Below are 23,327 nucleotides of genomic sequence, written 5' to 3'. Positions count from 1 at the left end.
TTCTATTTTTGTTTGTCCCTCTCCATGACACCAAACACTGAAATTTGTTGATTTGTAAAGAAACAAAACTACCTAAGGCAAGGCTTTTATGAAAAAATAAAAAATACACATCTCATCAACATAAATCAAAAGTGCAGCTGTGACAGCGAAGAGCGCCACATCCACTAATTGAGATCGCGTACCTGTCGCCCCTATTTGCCTGAAAGGAATGACAAATTCAGATCGTCTGCTAAACAGTAGCAAGGAAACGTTCTGCATGCAGAAAACTGAATCCTGCTCCTCAATCGCTTCTCTTTAGTCTCTGTCATTAAAACATCATAACGTCAGTTTATTTTGTTTTTCTGTAAGGCAATGTGAGGTAGTATGAAATGCACTGACCTATATTTACTTGTCATTTTGATTTAGGGACATTTTAGATGTATTAGCTAAGATGACTTTTACAGTGTTACATCCTTGGTGCTAATTCAAGGATGTCTCCAAGCATCTTCTATGTTTATATCATATAATGAAATTAAAGATCAGCTATAGACTATTATTGTCATGGAACAATGGCTCTCTGAATGGACACGTGGATGTCTGTGTGCACAGACGAACTGATGTAAATGCCAAATCTCACCGAGGCATCCTGGGGACTGAGCAGAATGCTTAATCCATTTTTTGGGGGGAGGTTGGTACAAAAAAGAAAATAAACTCACACACAAATAAATATTATACTAGAAATGTTGTAATTATATCCTTATCATGCAAGGAGGTACATTTTTTATAATATCCATGTCATATCTCATGTCATGTAACTAAACAAGCATGGGTGAAGTTTAAGAATATTATAAATAATGTTAGGTGTCAAATTATGCTTATTACATTTTCACCACTAACGGAACACATTAATATTATACAATTCAGGTAGATTGGTTGATTGAGTAAAATCAAACTAGTGTTCTTTTAACATAATTAAGGAGGCCTGGGTCTCACACGGCCTGACTCTCATGCCTCAGTTTTAACAGCTTTTAACAGCTTTTAACAGCTTTTTCAACTGTTTTATTCTTGTTGTATTTCCTCGTTGCAACCCTATGTTCTGCAGCAATAACCCACTGGTAATTAATGTCGGTAATTTTGATTGATTTCCCCATTGTTGGTTTATCGTCTTTAAAGCACCCTGTAACTCTGATTTAAGAGGTGCCAAGATAATAAACTTTAATTTGTATGCCCCAACTGATTGACATCCAATCAGGATTTGAACATTTTAAAAAAAACACACTTCAAACACTGCCTGTAAAACTCAACCATTGTCACCTGTGTGTGTGTGTGTGAACAGTGCAACAAATAACATACCACTAACAGGTTTATTGCTTTGATCATTAATCATGTTGATTAGGTATTTGTTTGGTGTGGTTTGGGATTAAATAGTGCACAAATTAAAACTAATTTTTTTCTTTGTGTTTGAGTTTCCCTATAAATACAAATACTATTGGTTCACATTAAGCACTGAGAAGAATTGACACCAATACTATGTAAAGTGTCAATATTCTGAATGTTGATAAATCACACCTGCTTTATGTCTTCAGAGTGCAAGAGGAGTTTTTTAAAAACATGTATGCGCATATGAAAAGAGGTCAATATGCAAGAACGCAGAACAGCACTGCAAATTGTTACATAGAGAGAAAACATTGTGGATTGAGCAGGTATTGATGGTAAACACACTGCACACTCTAGTCCAGACCAGGAATTAGGCAGACTGATTGCTGAATGACAACTGAAATTGAATTTCTCTGTAGCCCATAGGACTTGGGGGAGGACAGACACACGCGCACACACACACACCCACACACCCACACACACACACACACCCACACACACACACACACTGACATCGGCATTAGCAATTGCTGGCACACAAAAACCCTCTCTCTCTTTCTCACGCATGCACGCACGCTCACACAAACTTCTCTCCAATTTGCTGCCAACCTGTCTCTTCAAAAGCAAATCTCTTTTTCTTTCCACACCATCACAATGAGAATCGCATCAGACGACTGCAGAGAAAAAAAAACTCTGAGAAAGGCCTTCATTACGCTGAAGCCTTGAGTTGAATGGTGGCGATTGAGACGACAGCCATGGAGCCTTGGAAGAAGCAACTCCCTATAGCCTGATTTTTAAATGAAAGAAGGGAAACACAGAGCCACATTTGTAAAATGTGTTGGTATGTTTGAGTGATATTATTGCTTTTTTTAACGTTACTTGCTTTCAAATCACATCGATAATATTGACGAGCTTCATAGTGTTCAGATACGCAACGGCACACAAAGCAGCTGGATGTTTTCTGATAGAAACCAGCTATGCACGTGTATCAGAGGTGTGAAGGTACATAGCAGCAACAAGCAGCACATAGAAAAGTCACAAAAAATGTTTTGCAACTAAGAGGATAGAAGTTTCATTACTTTACTGTAAAGTCACAATTAACACCACAGGCCATCTAAAACAAGGTATATACTGTTATACTATTGATTGGTTTTGGCTTAGAGTTGACGGATTGATTACAGGCACTTCCGTCCTCATCAATGTACCGTACAGTAAGTGGAGACAGAATAACAAACACCACTCTTGTGATCTTTTCACAATGTTCCACTTTTTTTTATAAGGTCCCCTTTACATGTTAATGTAGATAACACAACTGTAAACATCCTTTGAAATGCTAATACGGCTGCTATGTGACATTTTTGATGAGGCTTCCACTAAATATCAACCCACACGTGTGTGTGTGTGTGTGTGTGTGTGTGTGTGTGTGTGTGTCAATGGTGGGTCTCATATTCTTTCGGGGTGTCAACACTTGTTTGATGTGATGAATTCATGCTTAAATGACCACTTGCATCCTTTTCTCACATGGCATGAGGGAGCGTGTAATGATGTTTACCACCGTTGTATCCACTGTTGGATTAATCCTGGGAATTTGCAAAAGTGACACAGTGTATAGGTTTGATGAAAATGTATGCTTTACGAAAATACAGTGATGTGAAAAATAAATACACTCCGTGGAAATTGTTATCTTCTTCAAAGTATTTGAACAAGCAAACATCTGATCCTGGTGTGTCTATTAATAATGGTGACACACTCAAAGAAATAACAGATGGACTGAGAGAAAGACCAGGTCAAAAAAACAGACTTTTCTTTGGTAGCATGCAGATCGTATGAACATTAACCATAAAAGAAAAACAGGGACATTTTAACAGTCACAAAACATATACGCAGTTATTTAGAGCTTTCTGGTGATTTGCCAAACTAGCCTTGTTCAGACTTTTTGGATTCATCTTCCTGTTAGTCCTTTTCTTATTCAAGTTATTCGAGATATTTATTTAATTTTTCCACATCTTGCAAGAGGACATTGTACCATGAAAGCCTGTCACATGTTCATGTGTCTGTCTCCAGCATTTTCCACCTATCCTGCTGCATTCATCACTCTCTGCATTTCAATCTGTCTCAATCTGTCTGTCCATGTTACTATGTTTTTGTTTGTTTGTTTGTTTTTTACAGTTCCTCTCTTTCAAACATCACCACTTAGCACTGCTGGGGACTGGACTAACAGCTCGGCAGCTGAAGTGATGCTGTAGCAGGATAACACACTTCAGTCTGTACAACACTTCCTTCAGGATCAGTCCAAGTTCTGACAGCAGACAGAAAACAAGGCCCAAGAGAGGTGGAGTGCATTTTAATGTGTTTTTCAGCATTTATCTTCTGGAATGTTGTGGTGAATATTTTGACTTGTTTCTGTCTTGCATTGCTATATTTCTTTCATTACACCTAAAATGACCACATATGTTTACATGCAACTTTATTTCTTTAGCAAATATAAAATTTGGGGACATTTATGCAAACACAAAGTGTGTTTTTCATAAAACAAGTAATACATCTGAAACACTGCATTTGAAAGAAAAATGTGATGGTTATTATAAATAGTCAAGATTCTCACATCATTGTTCTTTGTACTGTAAACCCAGATATGCTGGTTCTCTTTAACCTCCAGAAGGTTAAAGCACTGGATTATATTTATCCAATAATACATTATTGGGCTGAAACCATCTCATTTATGTAAGTTCATAGGGCAAAAATGTGTGTTTCTGTTGTTCAGGCTCTGTGATTCAGCATATTTAATTAGCAATAACAAAGTGGATATAGTGTTTTCCCATTAATCAAATAGCGTGTGCCAGCCCACCACATTTATATTTTACTTATCGTTTCCCAGAGTTAGAATCTAAATCTTTGGGAAATAATGCAGTACTATCTTCAAGTGCCACGTCTCAGTTTTAATTTGAGTGGATTCACATTGATATCGATATAAGTGTGGGAGATAACACATGGTGCCTGAAATGAAGGGTTCAAAAATAATTGGTAGCTTGGCTATCTAATTTTTCCTGGGCAGTTGTGTATTATGTTATCATTATCTCAGAGAGGGGGGAAATGGAGTTGCCATTTCCATTGAGGTACAGCTCTCTGTAAATATGAAGAAGATAATAATATGGCTTTGGAAAAACCCCAAAATCTATCAGGGATATCAAAATCCGCAGTTGGGTAAACTCTGGAAAAAAAAAAGGTGCATACAGGACAACTAGAGCTACATGACCTTATTTGCATGGTGAAGAAAAAAAACGTTTGCAGACATTTGCTTTATCACACGAAGCCCCTCCAGGAAAGTTCAGGAAAATGCCTGGACTCCGGTGCATGTCTGAGAGCAGCTAAAACGGAACAGGTAGAAATATGTAACAATGGTCTCTGGACCAAATGGAACAAAAAAATCAACCTATATTAAGAAGATGAAGACAGGAAAGTGAAGATTAAAAAAAGTGCAGCCCATGACCCAAAGCCACCACCCCATCTGTAAAACATGGAGGTGGTTCTGTTATCGGTTGTTATGCTGCCGCTCTGCACGACCTATCTTGACCAGGATACTCAGTCTTGAAAAAGAGATGAAACATAAAACACATAAATTACACTGACCTTCACTCCCTTACATGTTAATGCAACTGTGCTATTAATGGAAGCCAGTATCTAATGGAGACAGGCAGAATTTGTATATTATGTTTTAGCAATAGAATGATTTATTGTTATATCCGGCATTTATAATGATACATATCATTATCTCTCCAGTGGTCACTGGGATTGCTTGGCATATTTGCAAGATTTGGACATTTATGAAAAGTGCATGGATCTTCCTTTATATCGCTCCATGTGTCAAACTCAATCATTTCTAATAATCAAAACAGCTTCTCTATTTAACTTCTATACTTTCTTTTTTTCATGCACTTGTAGTTTTATTTCCCTCCTCCCTGCATTTATAACTCCTCAAAGCTCTTGATCTCTCCTACTGTCTGTTTTTTTTTTTTCACATACTGGTACATAGCCTATAAAATATCCTCTCCTCTTTTATACTTAATGCTGGCTGCCTTCCCCCAGGCATATTCTTCAGTTACCGCTACCCCTCCTCTTTCCTTTCCTCTGTCATATTCTGAAGTTGCTCACTGAAACATAAGGCATGATGTGGGGAGACTTTACCGTAGGTCTGCAGAGGTCAAATTGAGCCTCATTTGCATATATACTATCACAGAGAATGTTCCTGAGCCCCGGGGCAATGTGGGATATTGGATGTATGCGTGCTGCTGTTACCCGTGAATGACATGCTAAGAAAAAAGACTTATAAAGACTTATACATAGACATACAGAGGCAACCACTGACTAGAGACACATCAAAAAAATGTTGGCACAAAAGTGCCAGGCTTACCATTTTGTATGTTCACAATCTTAAAATCTACAACTTTTTCCAGATTGTAACAAACATCTATTTATTATTTCCTTCAGCAGATGTTAATGTCCCATTGCTGTTTTCTTTTTCCCAAATCAGTCAAGTGAAATGTACTTATTTGGCACAAAACCATTTTGCCTCAAAGTGCTTTCCAAGATGTGCTTACGAAGCAAAGCAGCACAGCCTGGTAATCAACAGAAACAACAAAACACAACCTGTGGAAAAGAAATGTGTTTGAATCACAAGATATGAGCAATAAAAGATGAGGGAAAAGATGGAATAAGAGCATAGGGATGCATCAGCCACATCCAAACGTCAATGAATAGAAAAAAGTTTTGAAGTGATTTTTGAATACTTGGACTGATTCATCTGATTCCAGTGGTTCATAGAGGGGCATAACAACAGTGCAACAACTGCAGAAGTCCTGTAAGAGTTATTCTCAAGTAGGGCTGAAACAATCCCTCGACTAATTCGAATAGTTTGATTACTAAAAGTCATCGATGCAGAATTATTTTCCTCGAAGCTTCGTTTAATCAATGTACCTAACGTTGTACCGCACACGTTGTTTCCGCACGGATGATTATTACCGTCGCACAATGGGCTTCTGCTGTGGACAGTTGCAGTGAAGATTTACGAGTCGGCGCGGATTGCAAAATGGATGAAGTGAGCGAAAACAGTGAAACAGGTGGAAGAAAACGACAGAAAGTGTCCAAACCCGGTACAGAGAGTTGGGTACCCGGCCTAGGGGCAAAGGCACTGCAACCACACTGGGTTAATGGTTCCGGGGGAGGACAAGTCCAGGCCAGATGTGACCAGATGAAGCGCCTGCGGCCAAACCAACCAGTCCAATCCAGCTCACCTCCGTTAGCGCATCACCCCGTCAGGTCCGCCGTTACCCTCGGAACAGGCCGGCGGGAGGTGCGATGATTTGAGTCGAGGTGAGGAGGTCTTGTATACTTACAGTTGCTCCTTTCAATAAAGCTAAGATATCTCTTATTCGATTACTAGATTAATTGATGCAATTATCGGTAGAATACTCGATTACTTAAATAATCGATAGCTGCAGTCCTATTCTCAACAGAGACATTCCCTCCTAAAGAAACACAAACGATACATGTTGATAATAAAGTAATCATATGAGACCCCTGTCATCTACCACTTGTCATGGTCCGCTAGGAGTAAGGTAGGAAACAGAAAACCTTTGTCTCTATTACAAAGCACATTACTAAAACCTTTGCTCTTGAATAATTCACACTAGGGAATAAACAATATAGAATGTACATCGTGCGGCAGCAATTCACTAGAAGATTATTCACCGCAGGGTTTGTAGCTAATAGTGTGGAAAATATGAGAGGCCGCGCTGCTTTGTGTGGAAATGAAAGTCTAACCAGAGATTGTGCTGTATCCCCATAAAGAAGACCCCCCATTATTCCGGCTGTGGTTGTTTACACTGAACCGAACAAGGCCCCCATAACGCTGTGTATGTGTATACACTTGATATATCGGTGTAACACGTGCACATATGTTGGTGTGCGGGCATACACACTCATCACTCATGTTACACTGCTTTACAGCAAACCTTTTAGCTCACCACTTTCCCACATCAACTCTGACACAAAACACAACCCATATAACATTCTGGCATTTTACTGTGACTCACACTTACACAGAGACACGCGCACGCCTCTTACCGGGGTGAAGTTCATGACTTTGAGGATCCAGATGGTCAGCGCCAGGTTGACGATCATGGTGACGAGAAGGAGGAGGATGAAGAAGTACAAGCATCTCTTCCTCCAGCCGTAGATTCCCACCGCTGGGTAAACCTGGGCGCCACACACCGACGGTGCCCGTTGGTGGAGCGGGTTGGGCTGCGCTGCAAGGATATACTGTTCCTGGGTCATCTGAAAGACAAAACATGGCGAATAAACCTAAGGATCAGACAATTTATCTGAGATCGTCTAAATAATCTTGATGAGTTGATAACTTGATGAAAAACGTATCTGAAAACTAAACCACATGACTTCAGAGTCAGTCTCAGCAGACGTTAGGTGGCACAGATTCACTAATTTAACATATGTCTCCTCTTATTTTTCCCAGAACTTGCTCTTTTCGAACTGAAAATCTCCATTTGCTCAGCTTTGGCCAGAAGCTTGACAAGCAGAGAGAGAGAGAGAGAGAGAGAGAAGAAAAAAATAAGGCAGAGAGAGGAGAGGATGAACTTTGGTCATGGTGGAGGGAACCAGTGCTAAACAGTTTTTAGATAAAGCAGAACATGATAGGAAAGGAGACAAAGCATGCAGAGATTGAAGGAGACTAAAGGTGAAAGAGAACGGTTTAGCGTGCAAGAGAAGGGCCTAAGCGTTAAAAGAAATAATATAGAGGTGGAGCAGTGAAGTGCAGAAATAGCACGGCATCAAGTAGTGAGAGATATGAAGGGAGGATGGAGAGAGAGAGAGGGCAGATAAGACAGCAGAGGACCACAGAGTCCATTAGTTGTGGTGCAGCAGCAGCAGGAGTCATCGGAGATATGGTCACTGGCTGCAAGGCACCGCTATCTCCACTATCTCCTAGTCTAACTCACTCTCTCAATCCATCACCTCGCTTCCTCCACCTCAAAGTCTCTCCCTCGCTGTCTCTCTCACTCTAATTTACCTCCTATCTCTCTTTATATTTTCACCAGTCTCTCTCACACACACACAATGTCTTTACTTGCTGATGCTGCATGACCTTAACACCTCAGCGACTGTTTATTCATTTTTTTTTCTCCCCCCTGTAATACTTCCTCTCCATATACTCATATGCACACGATGATACCAACAAGCCTTGATGGGAAACGGAAATGCTGACTCCTGCCTCGCCTGCAGGGGAAAATAAATAAATAAAGGAAATGCAGACTTTGCCCTGTTCAAGTTTTGGTTTCCAGTGGAAGAATCTCGGAAACAAAGTATTAACCTTTTGACGTTGACGCGTCGGTCCTGTTTCTGGTTCACAAAAGCAAGGTCCTACTGAACCATCGGTGTCATGACAATTTTTGTGTAATACACAGAATAATCACATTACAGATACCGTTCAGAATACTTTACCCTACCTTCAAATTCTCCCAAAACATTACTTTCCAAGTGAAAATTCTACAAAAATCATCTAAAAGCTAGAAACTCAGTGCAACAGCACCAGTCTGACCAGTCCTGCAATGTGATGGCGTGTTACAGAACCTGCCACAGTTGTGTGTTTTTCCATTTACGCCACAGTTTTCTATTTGCATTCACGGAGACGCTGGGTGACTGAACTGTCATAGAACAGAGCGATAAAAAACAAAACAAATCCATGCGGAAATGCACCTGAGTTTCAATGAACAGGCAACCGAGCAAAAATATCTCCAGTGGTGCAAAGGAACAAAATTGTCTGCATTAACGATGAAGTGTGAATTCAGTGACTCGGTGTGTAGCAGCTATTGTAAGTTTAACCCAGAGAATCGATTGTTGAAAATGGATTAGAAGGAAAAACAGGATGTTTGAAGGAGATGAAGATAAGATTTTTTAATCTATTTTTTGGCAAAAGAAGGTCAAAGCTAAGTTTTAATGTGCATGCAAAATATGCAAATACTGTTTTGGTCTAAATGTAATCCAACTAATCTATATCCAGACACAGTCTGGTCGAGTGGAAAATGAAAGGAGGCCTTGATGTCTGTCTAGCGGGCTGGACGAATTAATGATATTTTGCCTTTTCACACCGAGGACAATATCCGCAGCTGGTTGATGTCTTTCACTTGAATTTTTTGGGGAGGGGGGTGCATCTGTTTCAGTCTGTGCAGATACAATGCATATGAATCAATAGCAGGGCTATTGCTGTGAAATAGGTTACTGGAATGGGCTGCTGATCATTTTAGCTCAGTGTTCAGCATCCATGTTGAATCAATAGCTGAGTGCGTATGCCTGTGTGCTGTTGAGCTTACCGTGTGTGTGTACTGTTTTCTCTGTGGCGCCCGCATAAATGCTAATCATTTTCTTCCTGCATGTATCAACACTGGGAATCAGTAGATGCACACACATGTTGGTGTGTGTCTGTATATGTGTGTGTGTGTGTGTGTGTCTGTCAGTTTTTCTCAAGGGCATTGGATTCTACCAAATAACTAATGCAACCAGTTGTTCTTCTTCTTTTTTTGCTCCAATCAACAAGTGATGTTGAGTTACGCGATCCTATGGGACTCTTGCATTGTGTGTGGTCATTTTTGTGACTTTTCCAGACACGCAATCAATCACTCATTGTCTTGCATGTGCATTTGTCACTTGTGTCACATTTCTCTCAAGGCTGTGCATTGTGATCAATCCTACTCTGCAACTTGATCAAATATTATTTTCCTACGCCCCCTAAATTCCCCAATCGTATCTTTCATTTGTCATACTTTTATTTCGCGCAGTGTTTTGCCACAGAAAATCCCGACCTGCCATCTTCCACCCTTCTGTTGCTCAATCTGGACTCTCAGTTATTTTCTCTATTTTTTCTTTATCCACATCCAAAGATCCTCTCTTTCCCTGCTCTCACCCATCACCCACCCATCCTCCTTGCTCTCCAATTCTGCATTCTTTCTCCTCATCTTTCCTCAAATCACTCCATTGCTTTCTTCCTCCCCACTCTTTGTTGTCAATCCATTTGTTCACCCCCTTGTCCTCCCTCATTTCTTCTGTCCTGCACTCGTCCGTCCCTCCCTCTTCCGCTGTATTTCTCAGATTGAACTGACTACAGAGTCATCAATCTATCCCATGGTGTGCCGCAGCCTGGAGGCTCTGCACAGCGTGACCTAACTTTATTAACATCATAATGTCTTGACAGCCATGAAAACAACAGCAACTACAGCAACGTGACCATGGTTACCATTACAGCATACTGTCAACTGCAGCCTAACAATGATCTGAGCAGGGACGATTCTTCCTTGTTCAAAGAGCCAGCTCAAATTAGTCTTTATTTACAGAATATGAGTAGTGGGATTGTTAATTTTGGGTGATGTGGTTGCAAATGTAGGGGTTGATTAACCGTGACCTCCAGATCCTTATTACACAAGAAAAAATGACAGTAATGCGGAGTAATTATTGGCTTTCAACACAACAATTGACCTCACTATGAACAACAAAGGAACATGGAAAGCAGTAGAGACGTTCCCATACCGTTTCCCCATTCCAGATACTGTTTCTGATACCATTGCATTAAAAAACGAAAAAAAAAAAAAAACACTACTGATATGACATATTTTAACTGCTATATGCTACTTATCCTCTATGGAAGTGATGACTGCTAGCAGTGTAGTGTGGTCTGGCTCAGGTCAAACGCTTTGAGAAACAGATTCCTACAGAGAATGAAGGAATAGAACCTTTTTTTTATCATCTAGTTCCACAGTCATAACTGAAACAGAACACTGTAAATAAGTCTCAATAAACAACTTCTACTTCCTTTGAATTTTTCAGCAGTAACTGAGGCATTTCTGATACTGGTATCGGAGTCGGAACATCTCTAGAAAGCAACACATTGAGGAACAAAATCCACTGAAACCACATTGACGGTGAAATGAAGTAAAATGCAGTATTTGTCGATGTATTATGATTAGACCCGTTTATATATTAGTATAACATATTATTGGTTTACCTTTCACTGCACAATTGGTTACAGTTACCAGGGCAACACTTTACTGGATGCCAATATGAATAGGTAGATGGTGTGCGAACAATGTGTTCAGAACATGCATTTGACAGACACATTATAAGACACTCACAGACTATATAGACCCTTTTTTAACACCAGACAGATGCTGTGCTCTTTACGTTGACGATTAGCTGATGAGAAAATGAGTGGAGGATGAGACGGGAGGAGATGAGGGAGACAAATGAGAGAAATGATGTGGAAAAAAGAAATGTATGATCGTGATGCGGACACGTGACTTAACCACTTCTACAACCCCCCCCCCCCCCAAAAAAAAGAAAAAAAGAGAATCAAGAATAAACAGCATTTCTATATCAGGAGCAAACAACAAGAGATGAGAGGACAGGAGATGTTACTCAATGAAGTCTTTCTAGGAATCTGTCTTTCATCTTGCAGACAGCTTCATTTCACACGGAGAAAAAAAATACTTTGAAAATCCATTATGACTAATAGGCAATCAAAAGTTTGCCCTCATACATCAAGTCACAGGAATTCTTTGTAGTGGATATCAGCTCATGTCTTGGTACAGGCTAGAAGTCACGTGACTCCGTATATCATTGCAACGATGGTAAATATAAAGCTACCAACGTAAATCCTGATGTGATTTCGGTTTCCGGTTGTAGGCACAGACCTCTTTTCACCAGAAATCAAGTTTTTCTTGTAGGAGACATTTCCGAGGTATCAGACCCCCGATGCACAGTGTCACATTCTCTCATTATGCAAACTTAAAGAATGTTCATGCGTGTGTGATCTGACGTGCGTGTCAAGTCAGATTCAGCTTGGGGGACAGTGCAAACAAAGGCTGGGAGTGGGAGCAGAGGCACACGTGTGCTGCCTGATAATGCATATGCATAAAAAAATTGGATTTCACATGGAAACATGGGTGGATAATGAACAGAGCGACGGGTGGATGGACATGTAGCCAGCTAAAGATTTTATTTTATGACAAAAAATCCGTATCAAAGTGTAATTTGCATGTGCGCTCGGCCAATTGGTGCCCCCGCTATATGTGAAGTGCTGGGGGCGATCCAATGTATCTGTCAGCCAGCATCACAGAGCATCGCAGAACATCAACAGCCCGTCGTTACATCTGCTCACACTCAATCAATACCACCACTTTCAATAATACTCCACGTCTGATGGCCTTGACATTCTCTCTCCATCTCTCTTTCTGTCGGCCCCTGCACTGCGAGCTCCCACGGAAAACACTTACTATGCACAGTTGAGTGGAACAGATCCGCCAAGTGAATTTGTGTTCAGAAACTGTTCAATAATCAACCTCTTTTGACCCATTTTTGTTAGCAATTTGCAGAATGTAGGAAAGCATTACCTGCATTACTGCAGCTTTATTCTTGCCTGACACAAATACACATTAAGATGGTGAAGGGTTTGTTTGTCCCTTTACACTTAAAACCATCAGCACTGTTTGGTTTTCTGATCATTTGCAGCAGATGAAAAAAACAAATAGAATTTTCTTTTCTTTTTTCCCAAGGGAAGATGTAATATGGACCCCAATTTTAACTACTGGAAAAGTGGTGTAATAAATGGTGTGATAAATTACTGCACCTTGAGAGCGCTGCTTATGAATTAACTAACAACGTTGCTTCTTTTTTTGAGTAATGACTACTATACGTTCTCTCAAATATTCAACTCTGTATATATTATGTGTGGAGGTAATTTGAAAATGCATTGGTTTAATATATCATAGACCATTATTAACCTACACATTGGCCAGGGTGATATTGTGTTGATATATATTTATTTTGGTTTTTTGTTTCTGCTATTCAAAGTAATTTGGTTCCTTCGTTTCCAGACAACTGCACTTCACAAGATGAAAAGTTGAAACAATCCATAATGTTGTGTTTGTATGTACAGGAAGAAAGCTATTGGTTGTATCACTGAGTTAGTACTTTCTTTGATTGTTTTTTTCTGTTTATTTTCTGTTTCAAAGTTCATACTTATAAGTAACTTGTTTTTAGGTAATGTTTTTTATGCATTATTATGTTCATGTTTTAATATTTCATTTGCTTTTGAATCGGTGTGATAATCATCCAATCAATATCTCTCAGATTTATATTTTCAAGTATCGACGTTTCTTTTTTATTGTTGTTTGTAAAGAGCTTGGTAATGTTTGTGAAGTCAGTGGTGAAATACACAAATAAAAACAGCAGCATATAGTGTCGCTGTTTTTATTTTTTATTTTTGGGGGATCAGGTGTGAGACAAGATAACAATGGATTTCCGGTTGAATGCTTACACAGGCTACAGACTGCTGGTGTCATCATGAATGAACACGTGTGTTTCATATATTTGTGAGTGTGTTGGTGACAATGTGATAAAACATTAAGGCAAACAAAGTGAGTGCACTCTGTGTTGGCTGTAGGTCGTTGGTTTGGACAGTCTACCATCCCTCTCTGTCACTGTGGGCAGTCAGGTGTTCAGTCAGTGGATGGATCTCTCTCTCTCTCTCTCTCTCTCTCTCTCTCTCTCTCTCTCTCTCTCTCTCTCTCTCTCTCTCTCTCTCTCTCTCTCTCTCTCTCTCTCTCTCTCTCTCTCTCTCTCTCTCTCTCTCTCTCTCTCTCTCTCTCTCTCTCTCTCTCTCTCTCTCTCTCTCTCTCTCTCTCTCTCACACACACACACACACACACACACACACACACACAAACACAAGGAACTAAAACACACATGCACATACACGCACGAGGACAGACAAAATCACATTGCAGACACCAAACTCCATCGGCAAATATAAACAACGTGTACACAGACACACAAACAAACAGACACACACATACACACACACACACACACGCCGGGAGAGGACTCGTGTGCAGTGAGGTATTCACTAGTCCAACAGATTTACGAGGTTCTGCTGCAGGCCTAGTGTAAAAAGAGAGGGCTTAAAAGGACAACTCTTACTCTCTCTTTCACAGATGCACGCCCACGTTCCATAGCCAATTGCCCTAATCTCAACCATCAAAACTAAAGGCAACTAATCCTATAAATCAGCCTGAGTTAACCCTCAAGTAGCAAAACTGTCCCCGCTCTCCCAGAAAGATCCCACTCCCAACGAATAAAACTCAAAGCGCTTCACATAAGTTTGCCATGCAAGAACACACACACAAACACACAAACACTCACAAAATAAGCTGAGAGTTGTTACCATGCAAACTGTGACAGTCTGAGAGAGGATGTATTTAAGAGGACAGAAAGTGGTATGTAAAGAAAATGTAAATTCATCATTACCATATTCTTAGTGTATGGTGGCTTTTGATATTTGAGTGACTTTCAGCAGGACAGTCTTTGCTCCAATGAAGCCTCAGTTTAAAGTATAGATATTATATAAGACAACGTATCTAGATATTTGTATGTATTATTTTAGTAATTGTACCCATAGCTAGTATAACTACTGTGGTACTAATACAAATGCTAAACTTTCTATGTTACAAAATAAAAGCAATTCATAAAATAATATAGATATTTTATTACTAGCACTTATTTTGTGATATTTTAGACGTTGAAACATCACTCCATGTTTTTGTCATATGCAAAATGTTCATCTGACAATAATATCAGGATTTGGTCAAAAGTACCATATATATCTATGTCCAGCTTCTACTGGAAAACAACACGCTGGTGTTCTGTTCTTAATCAATATAAGTCTTTATTAAATCACAGATAGTTATTATCCAAGTGATTCATCTGAGCGTTTCCAATCTACTCCTCCTTCGGGTTGAAGTACCTTTATGTGAAGGAAACTAATATTGATTGAGGTCAGGGATTGATTTTCTACTTAAAGGAAACTGACAGCTGGTTGAAAGAAGGATGCAAACCTCCTCCAATGTTGAAGTTGAATGCTTTGTATGCCCTTCCATCCACCAAGACCACCACGCACTTTTTTGGCTTCATACGTTGGCTCCAAATTGAGATATGGGGTTGTTTTAAATTAACAGGCATTGCTGTTGTGCATCTGGAGAAAACAGTTTATCTGATGTTTGTGTTTAATGAAACCGGTCCTCGATTCTAAAGGGACTGCTTACAACCACAGTCTCTATTTATAGAGACTTTCGGACTTGTTCTCATTTGTCTCTGTCTAGATTTATCTCAGTCAAACGATGTCTTTCGTTTTTTTGCAGGACCCATGGGACTAATTAGTGGATGATGGAAATTAAGAAGGAAAAACAGGGAGGCCAGATGAGGGGGAGATGCAATAAAAAGAGAGGGTAGGTAAACCAAAAGAAATATAGCAATCCTGATGTTATTTATTTATTTTTTTTATTAATCAGAAGGGAAGTTCCCCCACTATACGGACCAGCTGTCACCTCATGGAATTAACTAGTCACATGCTGTTATAAAAGGATTTTCCTTGGTAGGCTGTTGAAGGATGAATGGGTTTTTGAATTGCATTGTTGTGCAACATTTGCCACCAAGTGCATCTTGGCAAATATATGCTTATACTATCAAAAAGGAACTGATGTAATAGAAGATAAATAGAGCACACAAGCTTAACAGGGGGAAAAAAATCCAATCCAGTAAATTCATGCATGTTATAGTGTTCTTAAAATAATGATACCCACCAACTTGTCATTGTATTTAAAAGTGTAGTAGTGTACTAAATCTGAAATATTTGAAAATATTTATTTTTCCTTACTAACTAATGACATTACTTTACCCAACTACTATCTGTTCTGTAGTATATGCGGCTGCCTGCCTGAAAATCATTAAGGGGTGATTTTTTTTTAAATTTTATGTTAGCAAGTTACACTGATAGTTGTACTTGAGAGCGTATTGGTATGAAAGAAGTGGCATGGTGGTGGTATGATAATGTGTTCAGTGAAAATAAAATAAGCAAAATAAGCAGATTACGTACGTAATCTTGTGGGTAAATATCTTTATTTTAAGAGGTATAAACTTAATAGTTATTGCATCCAGGGCTGTGTGATATGATTATTTATAATGTGTGTAATAGCTTGATCAATTGTTTATTTAACTGAGTAAAAAAAACAATATTTAGGTCGATATTTTTTGAGATTCCGACCCTTCTTTGCTGTTTCTGTCGCATCAACATTTTATGACATGGCATTGGGATATCAGATTTTGGTCATATTGCACAGCCCTAATTGTATGTATTATTGTTTGGGAAGTATTACATTGTAGCACATGTTCAAGCAGAGCATTGAGTGACAATGATGAATTCTGCAGTAAACAAATACAGCGCTGGTATTTCAGGACCACGGACAGCTCTGCTGCCTGCACAGTGCTGACCGATGAGGAGCTCTCCACGGTGCTGAACCAGCATGTATGCTTCTTGTCCCCCGGGGATCTGCGGAGTGTTCTACGACAGGAATTTAACCTCCTCTCATTTAACTCAAGTTAACAAAGGAAGTTGCGGTTGAGAAACCCTGGTTGCCTGGATTAGAGTTAAACTGTACTATGACAGTGGTTAAGAAGTCAGTCAACTGAGTCGGTGATAAATTAATTGGAGTACAGTATGTCCGCGTGTGTGTGTTTGGCAGTGCAAGCATAGAGTTGTTGCATAAGTCTCTGTACACTGTATTTCTCAGAAGAAAGACTACATTGATTCTGACAGGGTGCAAATAGCTCAAACGAACTTTCACAATGGCAGCCAACAAAGGCAGGGCGGCCTGTTGTCAACATATTGCACACCGAGAACACAAGTGTTTTTTTTCCCTCACATGTACTTTACAATCTTAAATTGTAATATGTCTGAGTTTTCAGTACGTAAAATGTGTGAAAACAATTCAGATACGCAAATTATAGTCTGCACTTTATGATATTGGCTCATTACTCATGATGATAAATACAATTTTTTCTCCCAAAAGCACTTGAGACTGTATGTGTACAATGCTATTGTATTAATAATTGACTTGGTTCTAACAAAAATTGCAGCTGTAAAGCTAGTGGAAAGTTCACCTGGCAGCAAATCATGGCGAAACATGAAAAAAACATTCTGTTAAGTGATATGTATTGATAGTTGTCATTAAACTGAGAACAGATATGTTATGTAGTCTAACTGTATACAAACCTTTTCATTGGTTTACAGAAAGAAACTGGAGGAAGGGCCACCTCATGCAACATGTTCACAGGCAGATCAGTTGGCTATTGCAAATAATAAAGTAAGGCTCATTAGGGAGGAGGAGAAGTGGACAATCATCGCTCAGCCTGCTGCCTCAATTTTCAACCTTAATCTACAAGGTATTGTGAATTGTTTCGATGACCTAGTTTAAAATAATATCAATACAGATCCCAAACTTGCCTGATGTACAGTTCAACTATTGTGTCTTTAATTGCCCAAAATTTATAATAAATAAAATGTAACTTTTAAGGACGAAATAGAGTGATTGTGTCAGTTAAAATATGACATGGTCAAATACCTGAACATTGATGCTGTGAAAGGATTTCCTATTCACATAATCCCCCTATGGGTCCCCTGACTGGCTCTTAAATGGAATATGTGTGTCATCAATCACTCTCTGGAATCTATGAAAAAATATGTTGTGTATGAAGGCCTGCTACTATGCAGATTAAAAATAGGCTAGAAGTAGTATTTTTATACTGCAAATTACCTGCAAGCTCGCAAAAAAAAGCCCATTTGATCGTGGAGAACATTTAAATGACAAGGGAACATGACAAATCCATCCAGCAGTTAAGTGAGAGCTAGTACCGCCCTGCGAACTGCACAGCATACGCTATTACCGCTCAGATGTTCGGCGTCACTGATGGAATACATGAAGTGTCTGCCGGGAAAAAGAGTGCAAAGCAAGGCACGCTGTTTGTTCGACAGGGAGGGCATTAGAAAGGTCCGGCCCTGGGAGTTGGCAATGATACTCAATTCCCTCAATTGACAATCTATATATTTCCTCGAGAACATCATCGGGGTATTTCAGAGGATTCTGAGGATCTCTTGATACCCTCTGCCTGCGGAGTGAGCCTCTCTCAATCCTTGTGCAGATATCGACTGGGATTTAAGATTGTGAGCATGGGCAGTGGGACAAAACCTGCTTGGAGAAGTTTAGAGATCTAAGCAGAGCGTTTTAGAGTTTAAACCTATCCACCTTCCGTAGTACCGTTCATCGGGAAGTTACACTTGACCTTGCAAAGTTACCCTGACAAGTTACAGAGCCAGTAACCTCGCTTTGTAGTACAGCCCTCTGGTTATTCACATTGATCAACTTTATTGATTTATAATGTTTTTCAGTCAGCCCAGTGTTGTATGAGGCAAAATACTTATTCACAGCTACACACAGTCTCTTGTGTCAGCCACACGCTTTTAATTGATACACACATTATCGCATTGGCAGTATTGTATTGTCAGCAAATCCACAGAGTTCCATATGTTCATGTGCACAGGCACTGCAATTTAATCAACATATTGTTATTGTGTGTTGTCTTTGCGGGTTAGAGCTGCACAGTAACACAACTGTTCACTGCTGCCTCGGTCGGATGTCGATTCCTCACCGGGTTAGCGGTTTCTCCCTCCCTCCCCCTTCTCTCCGTTTCTGTCATTATGTGCGTTCTGTGCCATCCCCATACTTGTTCTTCCAATATCGTTGATTTCTTATTGTCAGCCTCCCAACCTTCCCTTCTCTCTGGCATGCTGCCCCCCACCGAGTCTGTATCTGTCAATCAGAAAGCCGCCACTGTTAAACACTGCCAACAACAACAGACTCAAGCCTGAGTTTTTCCTTCTTCGTTCGTCACGGAAAGAAAGTTTGCTGGTGAAGCAGTTTTTTTTGTTTAGTTTTTTAACAGTTCTTTGATTGGCATAAAAAAAGAGCTGGTGAGCGAGTGTGTTGTCTCCTGGTGTAGTGTGTGGAATAACACCACACCACATCAAATCACAAAACATGACGGTGAAGATTGCTAATAAATCTGGATATTTTTAATCATCATTTCATGTTGCACCACTTTGCATCTAAACATCTAGTTTCAGTAAAGAGCAAGAAGTGTTTATCTTCATTCATGTGCATACATACAGTATATAATGCTTGTGTGTGTTTGTGTGCGTATGTGTGTGTGTTACAGTAGAGGAGATAAGAGCCGTGACTTTGAGAAAAGGACACGTTTATAACGTTTTTTTTCTCTCCTACTGTGTCATTAGAGGGGGTAGAACAATGGTATACATGGCTGTGTGGGTTTATGTGTATGTGAGATTGTGTTACAGGGAAATTCAGGGAGGGGTCACATGAAGAGAGACAGAGAGAGTGGGAGGGGCTCTATTTCCGAGGGCAGACGTGCTGTGAGAGATGTGATGGACGCCTGCTGTAAGTACATCAGATGCTGCAGGTCTGTGTGTGTGTGTGTGTGTGTGTCTAAATCTTTCCTGGTGACAGAATCAGAACACAGGCCTTTATGAGCCTGCTCAGGGAGCCGACCTCCTCCATCATCACCAAACCCCCCAGCACACATTATCAAACACACTTACAACACATGTGCCTCGTTTTCTTTCCCGTCTCTGAGCTTTATGTCCGCCTCTGTCTCGTAGTCAAAAATGACTCTGTTTTTGTTTAAAACTAATTCACACACACACACAGAAAAAAAAAAGTTTTGTTAACAGCTTATTGTATGCTCTCATTTTCTGAAAGCAAACATAACATAAATACTGAAAAGATTCTGCTGTAAAGTTAAGACCACCCATGTTGGCTAAATGCATGAACAGCTTCATATTTTTTCGAGAGTTATTTGAAAAGAAAAACTGAATTATCCACATTGACATTGACTCGGAGGGACAGATTTGCATTAAGAAATGTCTGTGTTCAAAACAAAACCACACTTGAGGCTGCATGATGCAAATGATAAGACATGATGACACAAACAACATACTCTTGACTTAACCACACATAAACAAGCTCCATAAAACCCACAACTGAGCCTAATTCTTGTAAAATAAGGTCACGCCAGGATGTTGACTTAACTTATTCCCATTACCACGAACACTAATTTTACATAACTGTTCGCGAGTGTGGATCACTTGTGGGCTAGAATTACCATGGAGACTGTAAACCTCAAGCTGATACAATGGATTGTAAGCACAAAGCCGACCACTCAGTGTGTGCAGTGTAAATGTTAGAATGAATCATCATCTATCCTCCTTTGTGCTTCATTTTTATCTCAGTCTTTAACATTACTTACATCCCCCTCCTACCCCTCTCCACCTCCCCTCCGCCCTCCCCCCTTCTGCCTCTCATCACTCACTCCACCTGCATTTCTTCCTGACTTCTATCCTAATGGAGTTGTGTGTTGTCGAGCCTGGCAGACCTACTCAAAGCTGCCTTTCATGGCTTTGACCAAAGAGTGTGTATATGTGAGTGATGTGCATGATGTACGTCCAGCAGTCGCTCATGTCCACGTCCCTGTATGGGGCACTCGTATATCAACCTCGGAGCCCTGCACCACATAATGGAATGAGGAGACTGGCTGACAAAGAGGGGATGAAAGAGAGGAAGAGTAAAGTGGAGGGAGATAAGGAAATTAGTGACTAGGAGACAACCAATTGACTGAAAGTGACTCATCGTATTCATGTCTTCCTCTTTTGCTGTCATTGAAACATCCCAGTTCTCATCCAAAAAGCGGGTCTCAGCTCCGATCTGAAAGGTTTGCTTTTGCTTTAAAATTGCTACTTCAAACAATCATGTCCTATCTCTACACTTCACAACACTCTTTAATTTCTAAAGAGTGAAAAACCACATGCTGTCAGTCGGGCTGGGAGCGGCGAAAACAATTACGATAATTATCGCAAAATAACTTTGCCTCGATAGAAATTTAAGACACGGTCGATAGAACTTCGATAGAACTAATTCCATGCATGCTTCGACAAACAACACGAACAGTCAATGGTAACGACAATAGCGCAGTGCCGAACCAATCATGTGGCTGGAATAGAGTTTCAGTCCCGTCAAGTTAGGTTGACGCACACAGCACAGAGTGGAGGAGACGCAGCAGCTCTGTTTATGTTTGGGCTTCTGCGGTCGTACACATCAGTCCGTCAGGAGTGAGAGAGAGATGAAAGAGAATATGACCACAGGAAATGTAAATTTCAGCCCCAAACTGAACACATTCTTAATAATTGCTCCTAAATACAGCTCATTCGGTTGAGTGGTTGCCCCATGACGTCCTCCTTCAATTCCAGCTTGCCGTACCTTTGTTGCAGGTCTTTCCCACACTGTGTCTCTCCCCTTTAACACTTGCCTTTGCTGTCATCAAACCTTTATGAGCAGCACCCCCCCAAAGAAAATACAAAACAACTACTAATATATCACTTTAGACCACTAATGTACCAATCAAAATAGTCTTTTACAATACAACGTTTCTCTAGTGATGCAACTTTCAATGCCTTATAAAAATACTGACTTCACAGACAAGGTGTGCCACATCCAAACACTCAACCACGAGTATCAGCAGTCTACTCTCCAAAACACAGACTTTGATGTTGGCATTTCGTAAATATAAATGTATGTACTGTTCATATGAATCATTTATGTTTGAGGAGACACGGATATGATCAAAGTGAGAATAAGAATGAAGGATCAAAGTTCATATGTTTTGGAATCTAAAAATTCTTATCACTCCACTTCCCCTTCCTGCTGATGTCGTGGCATTTGATTATTTCTTCTATTCCTTGGGATCAGACAATAACATCTGTGCTTATGTACAAAACTGTTATTGTACACACAACATGTGCAATTTTGTGCCCTCTATATGCTATCTTCTTCAAGGACACCCTGGATTAGCTGAGACACACACACACACACACACACACACACACACACACACACACACACACACACACACACACACACACACACACACACACACACACACACACACACACACACACACACACACACACACACACACACACACACAAAGATGAATGGCGTTGCTGAAAACTCAATTGCTTCATGTACGCGTAGCATTGGTTCCTGCCGTGTGCTTGCGTCAGCAGAGCAGTCAGAGCTGAGCTGGTGGTTTAAAAGCTGACATGGGACTACGGCCAGATGCACGAAATAAATTAGCAAAAACAGAGGTCAGGAGAAACCGAGTGTAGATAGAAAAACTGTCTTCTACCGTTACACTCCGTATCCTTTTCGTCCAGGGTTGTCGAGGTTTCCCTTTGCCATGATTGTAAAACAAGTTTTTCTAACTATAAGCATTTGAGTTCATACAGTGTGGCTGTGAAACATGTATGTAACTTGGGAAGGAGGAGGCGGATTGAACTCCTACGAGCAAAACATCTCTCAGCATCACATTGTTGTATGTAGATCGAATGTGCAGCTGAACCAAGTGTTTTATGAACCAAGTTTTGAGATGAGTCACCGTCATGTAATGTTCAACGTGTGACTTTAAAATGACCAATGGGCCAGTCTGAACTATACTGTAAGACTTTAATACATTCAGATAAAAAATGATACAAAATTGTGAATCGCTTATCATTGTCATCATGAAACAATTTAACTGTCTCACCTTTAAACAATACCAGTTTCTACACTATAGAATCATTAGTGCTTCTGCCTGCTGTCACTTTTCACACACACTTGATAAGATAAAAAGTTAGCATGTGCAGAAGCATGAGAGCTAATAATCAACAAGATACTCATGAATGTGATTATTTTAAAGGTATGTATGTTCTAACTTTCTTGTACCTTCACTATATGTACTACGACGACAGCCTATCAGAAAAGCTCTGTGTTTAACGAAACTTCATTCGCACCTTCATCTGAGCTTTGGAAAGTCCTCAAATAGACACACACACATGCTGTACACCAATACACGTTTCTAAAAACAACGAACAGATGCCTGTCACGCAGCATGCAGGACTGACCTATGCC

General features: G+C 40.0%; 1 protein-coding gene across 2 annotated transcripts in view; it reads right to left on the bottom strand.

Moving 5' to 3' along the window:
- LOC118313099 (zeta-sarcoglycan) overlaps window positions 1-23,327 on the bottom strand; it is a 274,953-nt gene that overhangs the window by 114,950 nt on the left and 136,676 nt on the right. For both annotated transcript variants that reach the window (XM_035638350.2, XM_035638349.2), the window contains exon 2: window positions 7,480-7,689. In XM_035638350.2, coding sequence (XP_035494243.1) covers window positions 7,480-7,689 — 210 coding nt within the window. The remainder of the gene's footprint in view (window positions 1-7,479; window positions 7,690-23,327) is intronic.

Source organism: Scophthalmus maximus, chromosome 8 (genome assembly GCF_022379125.1).
Source record: "Scophthalmus maximus strain ysfricsl-2021 chromosome 8, ASM2237912v1, whole genome shotgun sequence".
NCBI lineage: Eukaryota > Metazoa > Chordata > Actinopteri > Pleuronectiformes > Scophthalmidae > Scophthalmus > Scophthalmus maximus.
This window is presented reverse-complemented; position numbering and strand designations above follow the sequence as displayed.